At 42.2% G+C, this 23,223-nt stretch overlaps 1 protein-coding gene across 1 annotated transcript; it reads left to right on the forward strand.

The window, feature by feature from the left end:
• Nucleotides 1-427: 427 nt before the first annotated feature.
• Nucleotides 428-21,994, forward strand: LOC311124915 (lymphocyte antigen 75-like; the record flags this gene model as incomplete). The annotated part of the gene is made up of 23 exons (XM_084199011.1): nt 428-635; nt 1,713-2,138; nt 3,757-3,930; nt 4,833-4,994; nt 5,727-5,846; nt 6,566-6,706; nt 8,131-8,322; nt 8,691-8,845; nt 9,101-9,202; nt 9,420-9,508; nt 10,283-10,452; nt 10,646-10,845; nt 11,071-11,213; nt 11,758-11,836; nt 11,925-11,996; nt 12,347-12,470; nt 12,737-12,772; nt 12,949-13,118; nt 13,703-13,767; nt 15,625-15,701; nt 20,901-21,037; nt 21,557-21,662; nt 21,840-21,994. Coding segments are annotated over exons 1-23 (3,198 nt in total), but the record flags the coding sequence as incomplete, so codon positions are not given.
• Nucleotides 21,995-23,223: the final 1,229 nt, after the last annotated feature.

Genomic DNA, 23,223 nt, shown 5'->3' on the forward strand with positions numbered 1-23,223 from the left:
AAAGTAGTGCACTACATTGGGAATATGGTACCATTTGGGAGGGATCCTTTGTCTGGAAGTGGCCTCGACTGACTGGCCTGACTGTTGTTGTTGGCTGAGATGGTTGAGATGATTCACTGCATGATGTTTCACTGCTGCTCTTATTTGCTTGTCTTTGAGAGAATTGACAGTGGCTTATGATAGTTGGAGACGCAACATCAACATACTTTTATTTATTTATCAGTGTATTTTGTCGATGACTCAGCATATGTAATGTGAATTGTGTATTATATTGCAAAATAACATAAATAAAGTTGTCATTTTCAGTTCTCGGACTGGGAGTGGTCTGTGATGCGTAGTCGACTGTTGGCGAATCACAAGCTAGCAATCTTCCATGGGGGAATACAGCCTAGGGAAGGAACTTGAGGTTAGTCATAGTCAGCTGAAAGTGAAAGTAGGCTACTGCTACTCTGAAACGCAGAATTGGGTTTGCGCAAACTGTAGGCTACTGGAAACGTATGAATCCGAATAGAGAAGCCGTGGTATTATAATCATGAAGAAAATTCCACTCCAAGCGACAGTTTACCTATGTGTTTTCTTATTCGTTTGGGATAAAACTATTTGTTTTGGAAGTTGCGCATCAACTACATATTCCGGTAAGTAAGGTGCTTTCCATTTTCATTATTAGGCATGCCTGCCCCATAGCTGGCTGTACTCGTTGAAAGATTATCGCGTTTCCTTAGGCTCTACTGCTACTTAGACAGTCCGTGGTAGCCTATTATTGTTTTGAATGGGGGTTAGGTTCAATAATGGGACGTCAAGACCCTTTGTTCAATTTGAAAAGCAGGAACTAACAAACGTTTGCCGTATAATAAACTCGTTTTTTAAACCACATGTGGACTTTGGTTTAATTTAGTTTATGGCCCATCAAATTCCTCATCTGCTTTCAAAATGTGTAATGCCCATTATAAAGTATATCCATCAGAATTAAAATAATGACCTCTTGAAACTCCTCTCGCGCATAAAATGTGCAGCCCTATTGAGTCTGTTGGTACAATGTTGCAAAGTCATTGCTGCAAGGTTGCACGCTGTTGAAGTGATCCAAATGTTGCAGAATGTTGGTATAACTGTAAAAACAGTTTGCATGATCATATCCCCATGGTCAAGTACTGTTCTCTCTCTCTCTCTCTCGGTTAGCCTCTGTAATGAGTGTAGGCCACCTAATTAGACATACACAATGTTGCTGTACCAGCCTATAAATAGCTTGAACTCAGAGATGCAGTCTGTTATGTTTCTGAGTTCAACTGCTATCCTATTATACAGTACACATGATATCATTTATGGTTTTACATTTACGATTACATTATCAGCAATCAGTGTTGGAGACCATGATAAGCACAGGCCCAAAAGACCCCTGGCGTTTCTAGAGATAGTTTTTTGCTTATCTGATTGTTGTTGATTGCCTTGAAATGTAGTCTTGGTCCCCTGCCTCCATGACAAGCTGAACTATTTAGGCAAAGATAACCAGCAGCTAAACTGACATTTAGATGGGACGTTGTAGATATCTACCAAACATTCGAATGAAAAGTGATACCAAATATATTGTAAACATATACAAAATATTGTGTTGAATGAACTTATATCGTTGTAGTGATGTCACTATATTTACTAACACTTTATTATCACTATAATATCACCATATTTACTTGTAATATGTTCATGATCATTTCCAGGTAACGACACCTTCACCATTCAGCATGTGAGCACAGGGAAGTGCCTGGTAGCTATGTCCACGTCTGGGACTGGAGTTTCCAGGATAGCAGGGGCTAAGTCTGGAGGGTTCGGGTTCAACGTGACCCTGGGGGAGTGTGACGGCTCCAGGGGGTCCCAGTGGAAGTGGGGTTCCAGCCACCGTCTCTTCCACGTGGGCACGTCCCAGTGCTTGGGTCTGGAGGAGAAGACCAAGGCCCTGTCTCTGTTCAGCTGTGGCTCCATGAAGGACACCATGCTGGGGTGGCGCTGCCTGGATGGGGCCGTCTATACATCGTACCAGATGGGCCTCACGGTGACCGAGGGGCTGGTCAGTGCCAAGCGCGACTCCTCAGACGCCTGGAGGAGGGATGGGTCGACCGATAATATCTGCCAGCGGCCGATGCGCAGTGAGTGTGTTCTGTCCTCTGAGCGGCTTATTCTCTTAGAATAAAATAGAACAGAATATAATAAACGTAGTTTTGCCCATCTCATGTAGGCCTATCTATGCTTATTTACATGTATAAAACCTTTAGCCACATTTTACAAGAATGCATTGAACTTTGATATACCTATACACTCCCATTGATATCTTTATGAACAACATCCTGGATCACTTGGAGACAATAGATTTGGCATGGTCTGTTGTATGCTAATGTGAGGTGCACTGTACAGAGCTCTGCTTGGCAGTCACATGTTTTATCAGTTCCATTTGGAGTTGAAGGGGAATCCTTCCAACCAGAATTAGCATGGCCTTCCTTGTAACTGTTGTTAACACGGCTAGTATGACTTAGAAAGGCCAGTATGGACACACTTACTTTCATTTTCACTTACATTTTAGTCATTTAGCAGACGCTCTTATCCAGAGCGACTTACAGTTAGTGAATACATATTTTTTTATATATACTGGCCCCCCGTGGGAATCGAACCCACAACCCTGGCGTTGCAAACGCCATGCTCTATCAACTGAGCTACATCCCTGCCGGCCATTCCCTCCCCTATCCTGGACGACGCTGGGCCAATTGTGCGCCGCCCATGAGTCTCCCGGTCGCGGCCAGCTACAACAGAGCCTGGATTCGAACCAGGATCTCTAGTGGCACAGTTAGCACTGCGATGCAGTGCCTTAGACCACTGTGCCACTCAGGAGTGTAACTTAACTTATCACTTAACTACATCACGCTTGCACAGGGGCATAATTTCAACTAAGTTATTTTTTATTAAGTTTAAGCTCATTTGCTGCATTTCTACACAATTTAAAAAGTCTTAAAATGCAATTAGGAGAACAGCAAAAACAAGCTTAATTGACTCCAGCCATTATCACCTTGGCTGCTGTAGCTTCATTCGGCTCAGTCGATAGGGGACTTAACATTCTACAAACACATGTCATACAGCAGTTAGCTGCTACACACTAGCTCTCCACCGGGAATAACAACTCTAGTTTAGTTTCCTGTCAAGTCAAACATCAGTCACTGCAGCCTTCTCTCCCGCGCCGAGGCATCCTAAAACATGCTCTCTACTACCGATAAACAGCCTGCCCCAGAGCTGTCCACATATTTCTAAAGCTAGCCCGCTAATATCGCTAAACTGCATTTGCCTTTTAATTCTGGATTGGAATGATTTTAGTAGCCTATTTTAAATAGTTGGTGTTGAACTAGGGTATGGTGACTGCCATACTGTGCCATACCCAATTGTCACCCCCTGTGCATTACATCAAATACCCTTGACCCTGTTCCATTTGAAATCATATCAATGGCACTGTATGCCAGTTGTTTGCCAGTAGCCTTGTGCTAAATGATACTGTTTCACATTATCTAAGCTCTCTCTCTCTCCATTGAAAGCAGCAGCTTTGGTATTCAATGAATGTGTTCTGTGTACAGTTCCTAAATCCAGTTGAGTTGACAGTCAAACTGTGCGAGGTCATATCTTTAGATGTGTCCAGATTGAATACTAACTCCAATATTCCTAATAAACTAATTTGAAATGGGTGTCATGGGATTAATTCTAATTATTTCTCTCCTCTACCTATAGTTGTCCACACCACCAATGGGACCTCGACCGGGGAGCCCTGTGTGTTTCCCTTCCACTACAACGGCAGCTGGTACCACGAGTGTCTCCCCGACGACCAATCATCTGAACTTTACTGGTGTTCCACAACCTCTGACTATGACACTGACAAAAAGATGGGATATTGTCTAAAATATGGCACGTTTTCTTATTTTTATTATAGATACAAATCATGATTCTGGAATGAATCTACTATTAGTCTTCTTGTACCGTTTCCCTTCACATATAATGATTACTGGAACTAGTACTAGTAGAGTACTTAAAGGAAAACTGTCTTTTGGTATTTGTTTCATTAGTCTGTTGTTGATTTAATCCCAAAATGTTTTGCATGTCAGCAATCAAGTTTTCATGATATGTAATTTTTAAAATATGAAAAATTATTGCTGACATGCAAAACATTTTTGGATTTGATCAACAACGGACTAATGAAACAAATACCAAAATGTAGTTTTTGGGTGAGTTTTCCTTTAAGTACTCTACTGGTCTGGGTGGAGTTTTCCTTTAAGAGAAGGAAGTAGAAAGATCATTGCATCAAGATTGGGCTCAATTCTATTTCAGTTCCCGTCAGTTGAATTAAGGATGTGGAATTTGTCCATAGGAGTGCAAATAGTTTTACGGAATTGACTGGAATTAAATTAACTTGATCCCAACTACACTCTGAACCTAGTCTCTCAAGTCAGACGCCTTGCTTCCACAATCTTTGAATGCTTCAGTCTGGCTACGCGAGACTGCTCTGAACCCACAAAGTCCTTTGCTCCTTCACTTTGGCATGTTTGATGTGATATTTTCCAGGCTGTGTAGGGGCTACTGACTTAGTTTAAAAAAACATGTATGGAGCTCAGACACTGTTTTTATTTGGCATATGTTCGACGATAATTTTCTCTGAAATATAGAACGATAAATTTGTCTGTTCGGGGCTAGTTGAGAAATGCTTTAGCAATACAAGTACTGCTGGTTACGCATAACCCCCCACCCACCCCCCCACACACACACACGCATCCTACCTCCATGCTGAATCCCATATCTAATCTCTCTTACAGAGGAAGGCTGCAAGGCCCTGTTTGATGGCCCTGAGGGGGGACCCTGTTATGAGTATATATCCCAGGTCGCGGTGACATGGCAGGAAGCACTGGACTCGTGTCGCAGCCAGGGAGCCGACCTGCTCAGCGTGTCCAGCTCAGAGGACCAAGCCTTCCCCATCTGTAAGACTGCCTTCCACTATAGTGGCTATCTATGGACGCATTCAAACAAAACAAACCTCCCAAACCTGCATTACAGGAACAGTAAGATTAATCATGTACTGCAAAGATGCAATACTTGGAACTACTTGGCACATACTACTTACTTGGAAGTACTTGGGACTAAAGTACTTGGGACTACAATACTTGGAACTACTTGGCACAAAAATAGTATTGGAGTATTGGAGTTTATAGTGTAGTATTTGTGCCTGTACTTTCAGGATTAGACACACTGGAATGTCCCTCTCCATAGTTTGTCATTGTCAGTTTTCATACTTTCACTTCAGTTTTAGCAGCAGCTGCGGCTTGAGCGCACCAACACACAGGAAAGGAACTTTGTGTTCACTGTAGGATGGTGCACTTTGCAGATCTCATTTGATCTCATTGTATTACAGAGAGTGAGATTTATACAAGGAAGCTTTTAGACTAGAGACACTGCACAGCAGACACAACTGTTATTGTTCATAACCATTACCATCCATCATTATTACTCTATTATCATCACAGTTTAGAAGACACAGGGAACCTATTTCACTGACTGTTAAGAGGGGAACAAAACATAGCCATTTTTTATTGACTAGTTGCCAATATGACATAGGCTCGCAAGGGCAATAAAAAGGAATATTCTGTCATTTACTTTGTAGCTCGATTTAGCTTGTCTAATCTGGTCTGGTCTCTGTTCTGTGTGGACTGAAGTGGACGTGGCCCATGACAGCAGGCCAGACAGGATGTGGATTGGCCTTCACCAGCTGGACACGTCTCAGGGCTGGCAGTGGTCAGACGGCTCACCCCTCAACAACCTGCGCTGGGACAACGGTGAGGACACGACACAACACACACAGACACACTGCTTTAGCATGGTACTTAGTACAAATGTGGTACAACTTTGTAACAACTATGGTACATATATGGTTATAGCAATGTCACAACTAGGTTACAACTATCTATAGTACAATGATATAGCCATAGCACAAATACTGTATAGTACACGCATTGGTTGGTACAGGTATGCCACAGCCATACCACCCTACTGCCTGGTACCCATCTCATTCTCCAGCCTGTGCCACAATACCACCAGGGAAACAAAGAGGCCAGTGTTGTGTTGTGAGCAGGCAGGCAGGGTCATTGTGACTGACTGGACTGGACGCAGCACTGCACAGGGCCAGGCAGTGTGTGTGTGCTTGAGGATTGTTGTGAACGAGCTTGAATAACAAGTCAACCGGCCTGAATGGGCCTCTGTATATAACCATTAGCATGTGGCCTGGTCAAAAGTAGTGCACTGTATAGGGAATAGGCTGCCATTTGGGACACAGATTTGGACTGGACTGCTGTGTCAGAGTGGTGATGACGTCACTGTCCTTACTTAGAGCCCTTTGACCTCTCTGGGTTGTGTTTTTGTTAACCGTCAGTACCAAGGGGTGTACTACAAAGCAGGATCAATGAGTAAGCCTGATAACTTTTGATAAACAAACAGAAATAACTACTGATTTTCTGGTTCCGTAGGAAAGCTAAACTAAGATTGTGTGTTTGTGTAGGGATGCTGAACAATTCGATCCTAAGGGAGTCAGACTGTGGATTGATGAATTCGAAAAACTACTACGAGAGTGAGATCTGCGATAAAAAGCTTCCCTACATCTGCAAGAAAAACGTCAACGTCACCCAGTCAGAAACAACAGGTAGGAGTTGACCAGTTGATCACATTAATAGGGAAGGTCTTACTCGTTTATCCTCCAATTAGATATACTGTATTTCTGTCCCCTGCTAAAGGGATTTATGGAACGCTTTTCCAAGGTGCTGAAGCACTTTAAATTTTAAGGCCATCCAAGCTTTGCATCGCAACTACTACAGTGCTATGAAAAAGTATTTGCCCCCTTTCTAATTGTCTCTACTTTTGCATATTTGTGATACTGAATGTTATCAGATCTTCAACCAAAACCTAATATTAGATAAAGGGAACATAAGTGAACAAATAACACAATAATTACATATTTATTTCATAAACAAAGTTATGCAACACCCAATTCCCCTGTGTGAAAATGTAATTGCCCCCTTACACTCAATAACTGGTTGTGCCACCTTTAGCTGCAATGACCTTTGGTATGATGTTCTTACTGTGGAATGCAGAGTTTGGTTTTCGCCAAGCATTACTGGAACCATGTCGTCCAAAAAGTTATACTTTTGAATCATCTGTCCATAGAGGGTTCTTCCAAGAGTCTTGATGATCATCCAGGTGCTTTTTGGCAAACTTGAGTCAACTTTTTGGACGAGATGGGTCCTATTATGCCTGGCGAAAACCAAACACTGCATTCCACAGTAAGAACATCATACCAAAGGTCAAGCATGTTGGTGGTGGTGTAATAGTTTGGGGATGCTTTGCTGCCTCAGGACCTGGACGACTTGCCATAATAGAAGGAACCATGAATTCTGCTCTGTATCAGAGAATTCTACAGGAGAATGTCAGACCATCCATCTGTGAGCTGAAGCTGAAGCGCAGCTGGGTCATGCAGCAAGACAATGATCCAAAACACACAATCAAGACTACATGAAAATAGCTAAAAAGCAACAAATTTGAAGTTTTGGAATGGCCTAGTCAAAGTCCAGACCTAATCCCAATTGAGATGTTGTGGCAGGACGTGAAACGAGCAGTTCTGCATGGAAGAGTGGGCCAAAATTCCTCCACAGCGACGTGAGAGACTGATCAACAACTACAGGAAGCATTTGGTTGGAGTCAATGCAGCTAAAGGTGGCACAACTAGTTATTGAGTGTAAAGGGGCAATTACTTTTTCACACAGGGGAATTGGGTGTTGCATAACTTTGTTTATGAAATAAATATGTAATTGTTGTGTTATTTGTTCACTTATGTTCCCTTTATCTAATATTAGGTTTTGGTTGAAGATCTGATAACATTCAGTATCACAAATATGCAAAAGTAGAGAAAATTAGAAAGGGGGCAAATACTTTTTCATAGCACTGTATATTTTTGCTCTTCCAAGTGCTCAATTGTTTTATTTACATTGTCAGGCCATCCTTTTAATTCACACAATATTAGTTCTCTCTCTCTCTCTCTATTCTTTATCTTGTTTTCCTTTGTCTCTGCAGAGCCTTTGGTGTATAAATCCACCATATGTGACGAAGGCTGGGCCCCTTGGAACATGTTCTGTTACAAGCTGGTGAAGGATAAACCAAAGGGGTTTGCTCAGGCCGAGGAGTACTGTAAGGTCATGGGAGGAGGCCTGGCTAGTCTACACAGCCTGGACAGCATGGAGATGATCAGCACTCAGTTCCATGCAGGTACACTACACACTCAGAGAAACCAACCCCAATTATCATGTATGGCATAGTCTTGCCCTGAGGCATGGCTATAGACTTCTAGTGATAGGTAGCAGTCATGACTCAAGGTAAGGCATTATAGTGCTTACACTAGGCATCTAAAGCATTTTACAGTGGAATACTGTTAGATAACATTGGTTCAGTTGTGCTGTGTATGGAAGACATGCCATTGGTCAGAGATGCGTACATAGTTGAAATGCTATGTTATCTTCTGTGAGAGGCTTTGGCTGTTTATGTATGTTCGGTCATCAGAATCACTCAATCAATCAATGATCAAGCTGCTGTACAGTAGTTAAATGGAGTGTTATGTTGTGGTGGTCTCCTGTAAGATGGTGTGTTGGACGTGTGGATCGGTCTGATGGGGACAGGGAACCCAGCCATCCTTCTCTGGGCTGATGAGACCCCAGTCTCCTTCACCTACTGGGGCAGGACTCAGCCTGTACAACCCTCAGGAGACTCTGGCTGCGTCTTCTACTCTGGAAAGGTGTGTGTTGTGTGTGTGTTCATTCTTGCTATGGCTACTTTTGGATATGTTGTAACATTAACATGCTTTGACAGGCTAACAATTTGCTAAGAAATAGACAGCAGGTCCCATTGCTCACTTAATGCATTAACTTGACATTGTACTCATAGCAGACCTTAAATCAAACATTTAAATGTTGGGCATTACAACCCCTATAGGAAGTCTATGTACTGTATCTCTAGACCCATGCCTTCATCTCCTTCCTCTGTTGTCCAGTCTCATGGCTGGAGCGTTGGGAGCTGTAACCAGAAGCTGCCTTTCATGTGTCAGAAGAAAGGAGAGGTGAATGAGTCTTCTACGGCAGGATGTCCTAAAGGGGTAAGTATTGTTCCCCAGCCCCAACCTCCTCTTCCCAGGACAAGCTGTACCTTATCGAGTTTGTTGAGCTCTTTTGATTGATTTCATTTGTTTGATTTATTCATTTTGTTTTCATTTCTGAGGACAAACAACAAACGACGTCTAGCTGTAGAGTAACAGTTCAATTATGATTTATTTCATTTATTGGTTTTGTTGACATTTCTTCCCCTTCTTAAAGGACTGGAGGAGACATGGGAACTCGTGCTACAAAGTCATCCCTAAAGAAGTGTCGTTCAAGGACAGGTGTGACCTCACCATAAACAACAGGTACAGCCATTCCATGTTTTCTTTTTCATTCTTCCTTTTAACTCTTTATTTTCCAGTCACTGGAACGTAAACGCTGTATTTCTGAGAAAGTGCCTTGGAAGGGTGCCAAAACCCAACAGCATCCCACATTAACTCTCAACACTCAATGTTACCGCTCTAATCGTCTTGTTCCCTCTTGTATAGGTGTAAGGTCAAAAGTAGTGCACTATATATACCGTAATTTTCGGACTATAAGCCGCGCCTTTTTCCCATTTTTCGACCCTGCGGCTTATATAACGGTGCGGCTAATCTATGGATTTTTACAGCTAACGGCCACTAGAAGACCTCCTAAATCTATGGATTTTACAGGTTACAGTCCACCAACTTTAACTCTATGGGCTCTATGACCGGTCCGCGCCCCCCACCTTTAAGCGGCGGGCTCCAGCAGGAAAAGCTGGAGGCCGGAAAAGAGTGAGACAGGTAGCGCGCAAAAGTAAAAGTGGAACCGAGAGTGGTACGAGAGACAGAACGAGAGCAAGACAGACAGACATTACGAGAGCGAGACAGTTTCTCTTTCCCGACAATCCCCTCTGTGCACGAACCCTTACATATGGTAATTAAACATTAAAACACCTGCGGCTTATAGTCCAGTGCGGCTTATATATGTACACATCATTCAATATCATTCAATTTAGCTGCTGCGGCTTATACTCCGGTGCGCCTTATAGTGCGGAAAATACGGTAGAATAGGGTGCCATTTGCAGGCTCAATCCTTCTTCAATGTGTTCTCCACAGGTTTGAGCAGGCCTTTCTCAATAGACTCCTTGGAGAAGAGATCAACATAAAGACCCAGTATTTCTGGACTGGCCTCCAGGACATAAAGACTACAGGGGAGTACCAGTGGGTCACTCAGGAAGGCTCGGGACTCAACGTCACATACACCAACTGGGGCTGGTTTGAACCAGGTTAGTCCAGACTGGGAAGTACTCTGTATTTGGGTGAGGGTTAACCCTGTTGGGGTTTCAGTGATGAGAAATGGAGAGAAACACGTGGTGGGTGTGCGTGAGTTACGTGTGTTTACTTGTGTTACATATGTGTGTATGTGAGTTACTTATGTGTGTGTGTGTGTGTGTGTGTGTGTGTGTGTGTGTGTTTCAGCCCTAGCAGGGGGTTGTGCAGTGATGTCCACAGCCAAGCCTCTGGGTAAATGGGTGGTAAAGAACTGCACCATGTTTAAAGCTGGCTCCATCTGTAAGAGAGACATTGCTACACCACAGCCCCTAGACCCTGAGCCCGACCCTAACCTCCCCTGTCCTGACGGATGGACATCCAGGCCTGGTATCTCCTACTGCTACAAGGTGTGTGTAGGCCTGTGTGTGTCCTTGAAATGAATGACGCAGATCCAGTTTACTTCACTCTGCAGCATGTGTCCATTCACTGAGCCTTCGTGACCTTGTTGGTTTAAGTTACTGTATCCTTGCACATGAAAGTCTCATGATGACACGATTGCGGTATGTTAGTGTGTTATAACACATTACTGTAGGGTGTTGGTGTGTTTGGTAACAGTGGTAATGCTGTGTCAGGTGTTCCACGAGGAGAGGCTGAGTCGTAAGCGGTCCTGGGAGGAGGCAGAGAGGTTCTGTGAGGCCCTGGGGTCCCATCTACCCAGCTTCAACCACCCAGAGGAGATGAAAGCCCTGCACAATGTTATGAGAGACTCCATCAGGTAGGGGCCCTCGCACACACACACACGCTGCACACAGTACTCCCGCATACACTCGCACGCACACACAGCGATAGCACACAAACTCAAACACAGGAGTCAGACTGGTCTAGCCACCTCAACGAAAGAATGCTAATGATGTTTATAACCACATTCCAACAACAGCAACTTAATGCCTGCTTTATACAGGGCACATATACACACCACACTGCCATATCTCTTATATGTCAGAGCTTACACACTGCTCTAGATCCCACCATTCTAACTGGCACAAACACCCACCACAGTTACCACACACATCTGTGTTTTCAAATTCACACAGGATCATTATCTGTATGCTAAAGTGAGCTGATTCCTGTCAATAGTAAAAAGTATGGTTCACACCAGGACACATCCTGTTCTGCAGGGGGAAGGTGCATTCACTAGCAACAGGATACTTAAGACACTGGTAGATTGTTTAAACACTGCCATTGAGCCGATTTAAAAAATAAAAATATATATGTGAGAATTATGTTTGTTAACAGTGTTTGTGTCCTGTCTGTCTCAGTGATGACCGGTTCTTCTGGGTGGGGCTGAACAGGAGAAACCCAGCTGCTGGTTCCTGGGAGTGGAGCGACAACAGGCCTGTGAGTAGAGGAAAAAACATCATACCTCTGTGTGTAACTCCCATAGAGATACTATAATGATAATATTTATGTTGTGATTCATCCAAAGGTGTCCATGGCCATTTTCCCCCAAGAGTTCCATGAGGATGATGAGTACAACCGGGGCTGCACAGCCTTTAAGGTGGGTTGGTTCAGATGGTGGAATAAAGCCTTAACACAGCATAACAGCTGCTGGTCATGGGAGATGTCCACATTCTGTGGTCATGTCAGCTTCTTCCTACATCACATGCTCCATTTTAGAGCTCCCTCTCCCTACCTGTGAAGTGGCTACATCTCTTGCACTATCATTACAATCAGTCAGGCATTATCATCAGGTCTAGGAGTTTTACTATCTATAAAGACCACTCCGCCAAGGGTACAGAAACATTTCTACAGTTGTAATGTCATATCTCATGTCGATGTTGAAATACCAGTATGTATCATGGCTTGTCGTCTTGAAACAAATGTATCTTTCTCTCTCTCTTTAACCAGACACTGAAAGGAACCTTTAGGAGTTTATTTGTCTTCCTGATGCATGAATTCCCTCCTCTGCCGTTCTACGCCACCCCCTTCCACTGTGACGCTAGGCTGGAGTGGGTCTGCCAGATCCCCCGCGGTAACCACACACACACACACAGGCCATGTGATTGTGAACGTGTCCTAGCTCCTCTTTAGTTTCAACTCAAAGGCGTTTCTTGTGTAGTGTCTGCTTGTCCCACGTTGAACTGTTTGGCCAACATAAACAGTCCTCTGTCTAGTTTTCCATGAAATCAAAACCTAATTTAGGAATCAGAGTTTGGGGAACTGTTTGGTGACCTTTACACTTTCAATCTTGCATTTTCAAAGTTGAAAATAACTGTTTGTTTGTTCATCTCGAAATAGGCAAAACTCCCAAGAGCCCAAAGTGGTACAATCCTGGTAAGTGGTGTTGACATGTAGGTTTGGTAATATTTCTTGACTTTTTCTGACGAAATTATACACCAATGTATGATAAGCCATCAGTTAAGAAGTATGAGCTGAGTTTTTTTTTTATATTGAAGGAGTTTTGGGTCCTAAAAATAGGATGGGGGAATAATGGCATTGATCTGTTGCAGGTGGGCACCATGAGACGTCCATATTCATTGATGGTAACGAGTTCTGGTTTGTGACGGAACCAAAGCTGCCATACGAGGAGGCTAGTCTGTACTGCAACAGTAACGGCAGCAAGCTGGCGGCACCACGAAGCTTCAACGCAGCCAGACAGATCCATATGAATCTGCCACAGGTACAGTAGAGTGCAATTACAGTACCGTGGTCAACAAACCATACACCATAACTTTTTTTCCAGACTTACTGTACGGTATAAGCCCAGCTAGTATAAGAAACGGTTTAAAGCTGGAATCCATAATAGTGTAACTTCCACGTTCGTTTGCAATATTACAACAACAAAGAAGTTACTTCAAACAATGAACACTGTTTTTTTTCCACCCACTGACATCATTGCACGCACGATAGAACAGCAGAGTATGTAGAGCGATTTTTATTTTAAACCACGATGCTGGATGTTCCTCTCCTCCGTTTCATCGACAGAACAAAAACAATAACGTACTGGGGGCGAACAGTGGCGCTGTTTGCGCTTATGCAGATGTCAGCTTTAAGGCTAGTATATCAAGCTTGATTGTAATTAATATAGAGCAGTAATGGATAGAAAGAGGGAGAGAAAGTAGGTGGCCACTGAACTATCCTAATAAAATGAAGACAACATTGATAAAGAGAGAGAGCACTGTGTGTGAGAGAGCAGAAAGGAGTGGCTTTGTTCTGTCCTTGTGTTTATTTATTCATTATTTGATTTGTGACCTGATTGGGCAGATGCCAGCAGGGAAGCAGAGCTGGTGGGCGGATGTAAGAGACGCTGGACACTACTTCCCCATGAGGTGAGTGACACAGTCACGCAGTCACATGACAGGTCACACCTCACCAACCAACAACGACTCCCTGACACGGTCACACATTAACAGCAACACACATTCTTATACACTGGCTCCAAAACATGTCTTGTGCTCAAATTTGTGTTGAGTTTAACATGAAAACATGTAACAAAATTCAGTCAGATATAAGTACAGTGCCTTGCAAAAGTATTCATCCCCCTTGGCATTTTTCCTATTTTGTTGCATTACAACCTGTAATTTAAATGGATTTTTATTTGGATTTCATGTAATGGACATACACAAAATAGTCCACATTGGTGAAGTGAAATGAAAAAAAATGACTTGTTTCAAAAAATTCAAAAAAATAAATAACGGAAATGTGGTGCGTGCATATGTATTCACCCCCTTTGCTATAAAGCCCCTAAATAAGATCTGGTGCAACCAATTACCTTCAGAAGTCACATAATTAGTTAAATAAAGTCCATATTTCCGCAACTTTGAACATCCCACGGAGCACCATTAAATCCATTATTTAAAAAATGGAAAGAATATGGCACCACAACAAACCTGCTAAGAGAGGGCCGCCCACCAAAACTCACGGACCAGGCAAGCAGGGCATTAATCAGAGAGGCAACAAAGAGACCAAAGATAACCCTGAAGGAGCTACAAAGCTCCACAGTGGAGATTGGAGTATCTGTCCATAGGACCACTTTAAGTCGTATACTCCACAGATTCTTATAGTGATCCTCTGTAGCTCAGCTGGTAGAGCACGGCGCTTGTAACGCCAAGGTAGTGGGTTCGATCCCCGGGACCACCCATACACAAAAATGTATGCACGCATGACTGTAAGTCGCTTTGGATAAAAGCGTCTGCTAAATGGCATATTATTATATTATTAAGAACTGGGCTTTACGGAAGAGTGGCCAGAAAAAAGCCATTGCTTAAAGAAAAAAATAAGCAAACACGTTTGGTGTTTGCCAAAAGGCATGTGGGAGACTCCCCAAACATATGGAAGAATGTACTCTGGTCAGATGAGACTAAAATTTAGCTTTTTGGCCATCAAGGAAAACGCGATGTCTGGCGCAAACCCATCACCTCTCATCACCCCGAGAACACCATCCCCACAGTGAAGCATGGTGGTGGCAGCATCATGCTGTGGGGATGTTTTTCATCGGCAGGGACTGGGAAACTGGTCAGAATTGAAGGAATGATGGATGGCGCTAAATACAGGGAAATTCTTGAGGGAAACCTGTTTCAGTCTTGATTTGAGACTGGGATGGAGGTTCACCTTCCAGCAGGACAATGACCCTAAGCATACTGCTAAAGCAAGACTTGAGTGGTTTAAGGGGAAACATTTAAATGTCTTGGAATGGCCTAGTCAAAGCTCAGACCTCAATCCAATTGAGAATCTGTGGTATGGCTTAAAGATTGCTGTACACCAGCGGAACCCATCCAACTGGGGCAGTTTTGCCTTGAAGAATGGGCAAAAATCCCAGTGGCTAGATTTGCCAAGCTTATAGAGACATACCCCAAGAGACTTGCAGCTGTAATTGCTGCAAAAGGTGGCTCTACAAAGTATTGACTTTGGTGGGGGTGAATAGTTATGCACGCTCAAGTTTTCAGTTTTTTTGTCTTATTTCTTGTTTGTTTCACAAGAAAAAATATTTTGCATCTTCAAAGTGGTAGGCATGTTGTGTAAATGAAATGATACAACCCCCCCAAAAAATCCATTTTAATTCCAGGTTGTAAGGCAACAAAATAGGAAAAATGCCAAGGGGGGTGAATACTTTCGCAAGTCACTGTAATGTTATTGTGTGTATTGGTTAGAATAAGAGTGAATTACTTTTTACTCCTGTCTTCTAGGTTCCCCCATATGCGATACTACCATGCTGAGTTCCTGGGCAGGTGTACAACCATCAGTGACGTGAACTTCTTCCCAGGTGAATGAAAACATAACTACAGTACAAAGAGTAGTTGTAATCAAGTTGGTTACTTTAGATCATGTAGAAAGGATTATAATGTAGGCTGTTGGTTACTTTAGATCATGTAGAAATGATTATAATGTAGGCTGTTGGTTACTTTAGATCATGTAGAAAGGATTATAATGTAGGCTGTTGGTTACATTAGATCATGTAGAAAGGATTATAATGTAGGCTGTTGGTTACTTTAGATCATGTAGAAAGGATTATAATGTAGGCTGTTGGTTACTTTAGATCATGTAGAAAGGATTATAATGTAGGCTGTTGGTTACTTTAGATCATGTAGAAAGGATTATAATGTAGGCTGTTGGTTACTTTAGATCATGTAGAAAGGATTATAATGTAGGCTGTTGGTTACTTTAGATAATGTAGAAAGGATTATAATGTAGGCTGTTGGTTACTTTAGATCATGTAGAAAGGATTATAATGTAGGCTGTTGGTTACTTTAGATCATGTAGAAAGGATTATAATGTAGGCTGTTGGTTACTTTAGATCATGTAGAAAGGATTATAATATAGGCTGTTGGTTACTTTAGATCATGTAGAAAGGATTATAATGTAGGCTGTTGGTTACTTTAGATCATGTAGAAAGGATTATAATGTAGGCTGTTGGTTACTTTAGATCATGTAGAAAGGATTATAATATAGGCTGTTGGTTACTTTAGATCATGTAGAAAGGATTATAATGTAGGCTGTTGGTTACTTTAGATCATGTAGAAAGGATTATAATGTAGGCTGTTGGTTACTTTAGATCATGTAGAAAGGATTATAATGTAGGCTGTTGGTTACTTTGACACTTCCCACTGGTCACACACTGGTTGAATCAACATTGTTCAGCGTAATTTGTCAACGTATTGTGACGTGGAATCAAGGTGGAAAATACATTAGATTTGAAAAAAGTAATCAACCAGTACTGTTTTAATCTGATTTCAAACAGTTTTGTAAACATTGAAATTAGGGGAAAACTTCCACTTAAATACATTGACTTAACCTGACAATGTAATTTTAAGACATGCTAACCTCTCACCATTACAATGACAGGGGAGGTTTGCATTTGGGGGGGGGGGGGGGGGGGGGTATGATACTTGTGCGTCTAACTTTCTCACTCATCATTATTCATGATTAATTTAGGATTATCCGTAATCATGGTAGCAACCACATTAATATAGAAGTGTTTAGAAACATATTATATTCTTATTTACAATACAAGTGACTCCAAAATGACACAATACAATATTTATCATTCATTTTTATTGGGCACAAAATAATCTGACACAAATCCAAAACAAACAGTAAATGCATTCAACCAATTTGTAGAGTCACAAGCTTGATCTATTCATTACATGCTATGAATATGGGACCAAATACTTAACTTTTTACTACTTTAATACACATACAGTGGGGAGAACAAGTATTTGATACACTGCCGATTTTGCAGGTTTTCCTACTTACAAAGCATGTAGAGGTCTGTAATTTTTATCATAGGTACACTTCAACTGTTAGAGACAGAATCTAAAACAAAAATCCAGAAAATCACATTGTATGATTTTTAAGTAATTAATTTGCATTTTATTGCATGACATAAGTATTTGATCACTTACCAACCAGTAAGAATTCCGGCTCTCACAGACATGTTCGTTTTTCTTTAAGAAGCCCTCCTGTTCTCCACTCATTACCTGTATTAACTGCACCTGTTTGAACTCGTTACCTGTATAAAAGACACCTGTCCACACACTCAATCAAACAGACTCCAACCTCTCCACAATGGCCAAGACCAGAGAGCTGTGTAAGGACATCAGGGATAAAATTGTAGACCTGCACAAGGCTGGGATGGGCTACAGGACAATAGGCATGCAGCTTGGTGAGAAGGCAACAACTGTTGGCGCAATTATTAGAAAATGGAAGAAGTTCAAGATGACGGTCAATCACCCTCGGTTTGGGGCTCCATGCAAGATCTCACCTCGTGGGGCATCAATGATCATGAGGAAGGTGAAGGATCAGCCCAGAACTACACGGCAGGACCTGGTCAATGACCTGAAGAGAGCTCGGACCACAGTCTCAAAGAAAACCATTAGTAACAAACTACGCCGTCATGGATTAAAATCCTGCAGCGCACGCAAGGTCCCCCTGCTCAAGCCAGCGCATGTCCAGGCCCGTCTGAAGTTTGCCAATGACGATCTGGATGATCCAGAGGAGGAATGGGAGAAGGTCATGTGGTCTGATGAGACAAAAATAGAGCTTTTTGGTCAAAACTCCACTCGCCGTGTTTGGAGGAAGAAGAAGGATGAGTACAACCCCAAGAACACCATCCCAACCGTGAAGCATGGAGCAAACACACAGCCAGGGCAACTAAGGAGTGGCTCCGTAAGAAGCATCTCAAGGTCCTGGAGTGGCCTAGCCAGTCTCCAGACCTGAACCCAATAGAAAATCTTTGGAGGGAGCTGAAAGTCCGTATTGCCCAGCAACAGCCCCGAAACCTGAAGGATCTGGAGAAGGTCTGTATGGAGGAGTGGGCCAAAATCCCTGCTGCAGTGTGTGCAAACCTGGTCAAGACATACAGGAAACGTATGATCTCTGTAATTGCAAACAAAGGTTTCTGTACCAAATATTAAGTTCTGCTTTTCTGATGTATCAAATACTTATGTCATGCAATAAAATGCAAATTAATTACTTAAAAATCATACAATGTGATTTTCTGGATTTTTTGATCACAGGTACACTCCGTCTCTCACGGTTGAAGTGTACCTGTGATCAAAATTACAGACCTCTACATGCTTTGTAAGTAGGAAAACCTGCAAAATCGGCAGTATATCAAATACTTGTTCTCCCCACTGTAAGTGAATTTGTCTCAATACTTTTGGGCCCCTAAAATGGGGGGGACTATGTACAAAACGTGCTGTAATTTCTAAAAGGTTCACCCGATATGGATGAAAATACCCTCAAATTAAAGCTGACAGTCTGACTTTAACCTCATAGTCATTGTATCATTTCAAATCCAAAGTGCTGGAGTACAGAGCCAAAACAACAAAACATTTGTCAGTGTCCCAATACTTTTGGAGCTCACTGTATGTCATTCATTATATACAATAGGCCCTGTATACTATCCCAGTAGAAGATCTACTTCAAGTGTTGATATTTGGTTGCGTTCTCAATTCAATATCCAGTTTGTCTACAAATTAATGATTGATATGTTGGATTATTTTATTCACCAAAAATCTAACATAAGAATAGCACTAAATCAAACTTCAAATAAAGTTTGATTTGATTTAGTCCCATTCTTGAACTTAGATTTTTGGTTGAGATGGAGATGTGAATCCAACATATTAACTTGTAGATTTAATTTGCAATCAACCAACCATCCTTCATATACAAGAAAATATCGAATGGTAAAAGTCATGAATATCATGAATTTGGCATCGTATTTATAGAGCTAATGGTAACTGCTTCTAAACTTCTAAATGTGTTGTAATAATATAATAATATAATATGCCATTTAGCAGACGCTTTTATCCAAAGCGACTTACAGTCATGCGTGCATACATTTTTGTGTATGGGTGGTCCCGGGGATCGAACCCACTACCTTGGCGTTACAAGCGCCGTGCTCTACCAGCTGAGCTGTGTTTCCAAAGCTAAGCAGGGTACATAGAGGTAGGCATCTGGATTGTAGACTCGTTCTCACTGAAGTGCATTACCCCTCATATACCAGTAGGAGTCACTGTCCAGGCAGAAATTGGTGGACTATGGTTTCACATTTTATTTCAATATACCTCTTTATTTAGGTTGATATTGAAACAATGGTGTTGATTCAAACATACCATTTTACTATAAACATTGAAAGAAGGTCAAATAAATTATGTCTAATCAAATCTAAAATTCAACAATTTCAACCACCCAATATACTGTATATTGAATATAGGAATTTCAATGTATACGTCAATTTACTTCTGATGATTATGTCAATTAGATTGATGTAACAACCTTTTAGTCAGGTTAAGTAAATGTATTTATACTGAACAAAAATACAAACACAACATACAACAATTTTAAAGATTTGACTGAGTTACAGTTCATATTGAAATCAGTCAATTGAAATAAATTCATTAGGCCCTAATCTATGGATTTCACATGTCTGGGAATACAAGTATGCATCTGTTGGTCACAGATACCTTTAAAAAAAAGTCAGTATCTGGTGTGACCACCATTTGCCTCATGCAGCGCAACACATCTCCTTCGCATAGAGTTGATCAGGCTGTTGTATGTGGCCTGTGGAATGTTTCCCACTCCTCTTCAATGGCTGTGCGAAGTTGCTGGATATTATCGGGAACTGGAACACGCTGTTGTACACGTCGACCCAGAGCATCCCAAACATGCTCAATGGGTGACATGTCTGGTGAGTATGCAGGCCATGGAGGAACTGGGACATTATAAGCTTCCAGATCCTTGCGACATGGGGCAGTGCATTATCATGAGCCTCATGATCTTGTCACGGTATCTCTGTGCATTCAAATTGCTATCGATAAAATGCAATTGTGTTCGTTGTCCGTAGCTTATTCCTGCCCATACCATAACCCCAACGCCACCATGGGGCACTCTGTTCACAATACTGACATCAGCAAACACCGCTCGCCCACACAACGCCATACACATGGTCTGCGGTTATGAGGCCTGTTGGACGTACTGCTAAATTCTATAAAACGACGTTGGAGGCGGCTTATGGTAGAGAAATTAAACTTCAATTCTCTGGCAACAGCTCTAGTGGACATTCCTGCAGTCAGCATGCCTATTGCACACCCCCTTAACTTGAGACATCTGTGGCATTGTGTTGTGTGATAAAACTGCACATTTTAGAGTGTGTTTTATTGTCCCCAATATTTTATTTCTGCTCATGAAACATGGGACAACCACTGTTGCATTTATATTTTGCGTTTATATTTTTGTTCAGTGTAAGTTGAAGTTTTACCCTCATTTCAATGCTTAAAATGCTGGTTGAAATTTGATGAAAACTGTACTGGTTGATTACTATTTTCAAATCCAATATGATGACAAATTACATTGAAACAATGTTGATTCAACCAATGAGTGCCCAGTGAGTTGTTACCTTTTTATGGTTCAAATGTGACCGGTCACACACACTCACTCACACGCACTCCTGCCCCTCCAGAGTACGAGTACAGCTGTGAGCTGCAGCTGCCATTCGTGTGTGAGAGACACAACACCACGGCTATAGAGAGCCACCCTGGAGAGCCTCACCCCAATGGTCTGCCCTGTGAGAGCGGCTATTTACGCTTCAGGGATAAGGTCAGTCTGTCGTACACACACACACACACACACACTGGAGCCTGGTGTCACTGGACGGTCATATAGGAACGGCTGGAATGGAACGGTATGAAACATATGGAAACCAGTTGTGATACTGTTTAATTCGTTCCATTCCAGCCATAACAATGAGCCCATCCTCTGATTTAGTCTACATACAGGTACATTCTGTGTAGTGATTTATTTAAGCAATAAGGCCCGAGGGGGTGTGGTATATGGCCAGTATACCACGACTAAGGGCTGTTCTTACGCACAACGCAACGCAGAGTGCCTGGATACAGCCCTTAGCCGTGGTATATTGGCCATATACCACAAACCCCCGAGGTGCCTTATTGCTATTATAAACTGGTTACCAACGTAATTAGAGCAGTTAAAGTAATTGTTTCGTCATACCCGTTGTTTACGGTCTGATATACCACGGCTGTCAGCCAACCAGCATTCAGGGCTCAAACCACCCAGTTTATAATAATTGTTATTGAATGTTGTCGTTGCCTTTTCCAGTGCTACGTGGTGATCAGGCCTCTGTACGTTACTTTTCAACACGCCAACGAGCAGTGTCAGTCGATGAAAGGAACTCTACTCACTATCACAGACCAAGTTGAACAGGGTGAGTAGTAAACCTTCTAGTGGATCTCTTTTACCTATGTCTTTTTATTCATCATGCTTGTCAATAGACAACCTTCCATTCTCCTAGACATGAGATGACCAATGATTGATGTCCCTTCAATGTCAGTCTTAACCAGCGGTTGTTGACTAGTTGCGCCTATCTGTTTGTTGTGTTCAGACTTTGTGACCTCCCTGTTGCCGGAGCAGCCACAGAAGACATGGATTGGCCTGAAGCTCAAACAGCGGGACCCAGAGTGGGTGGATGACTCCCCGGTCTCCTACCTCAACTTTAACCCCCTGCTTCACGGCCTACTCAGGCCCATGCTCGTCAATGTGAGTTCCCACTCACTTCACTTCTCAATTGTATTCAGTGTGGCAACAGGGATCAATGAGCTATGAGTAGAGTTGAGTTAAAACATACAATTCCATCAAACCGCAGGTAGCATGTACAGTAAACATACCTCTTTTCACATTCAACTGAAATCATAGAATAGTTTTACTGTAAAAATACCAGTTACACTCCCCTCATAGGCAGTTGGTCAGAATCAGGGGTGTAAGTAAGCCGGAATAGTGGGGTACACCATACCGGTAAAACATGAGCCTATCACAATAATTAAAACAGATTTTAAGAACTGTAGGCACTTTATTTGTTTTTAGGGGGTAGATCAGCTTTAATATTTCAAATAGATTGTAACTTCCATCAATGTAATCGTCTGCATCATTTCCAATCCCCCAAATATATTTTTTTGTAAATATATACAGTACCAGTCAAAAGTTTGGACACACCTACTCATTCAAGGGTTTTTCTGAAATTTTTTACTATTTTCTACATTTTAGAATAATAATATGATTAGATTCTTCAAAGTAGCCACCCTTTGCCTTGATGAAAGCTTTGCACACTCTTGGCATTCTCTCAACCAGTTTCATCTGGAATGCTTTTCTAACATTCTTTAAGGAGTTCCCACATATGCTGAGCACTTGTTGGCTGCTTTTCCTTCACTCTGCGGTCCAACTCATCCGAAACCATCTCAATTGGGTTGAGGTCGGGGGATTGTGGAGGCCAGGTCATCTGATGCAGCACTCCATCACTCTCCTTCTTGGTCAAATAGCCCTTACACAGCCTGGAGGTGTGTTGGGTCATTGTCCTGTTGAAAAACAAATGATAGTCCCACTAAGCGCAAACCAGATGGGATGGCATATCGCTGCAGAATGCTGTGGTAGCCATGCTGGTTAAGTGTGCCTTGAATTTGAAATAAATCACATACAGTGTCACCAGCAAAGCACCCCCACACCATCACACCTCCATGGTGGGAACCACACATGCGGAGATCATCCGTTCACCTACTCTGCGTCTCACAAAGACACTGCGGTTGGAACCAAAAATCTCAAATTTGGACTCATCAGACCAAAGGACAGATTTCCATCGGTCTAATGTCCATTGCTCGTGTTTCTTGGCCCAAGCAAGTCTCTTTTTCATATTGGTGTCCTTTAGTAGTGGTTTCTTTGCAGCAATTCGACCATGAAGGCCTGATTCACGCAGTCTCCTCTGAACAGTTGATGTT

The sequence above is a fragment of the Coregonus lavaretus genome (genome assembly GCF_964263955.1).
Source record: "Coregonus lavaretus genome assembly, contig: HAP1_SCAFFOLD_6546, whole genome shotgun sequence".
Lineage (NCBI taxonomy): Eukaryota > Metazoa > Chordata > Actinopteri > Salmoniformes > Salmonidae > Coregonus > Coregonus lavaretus.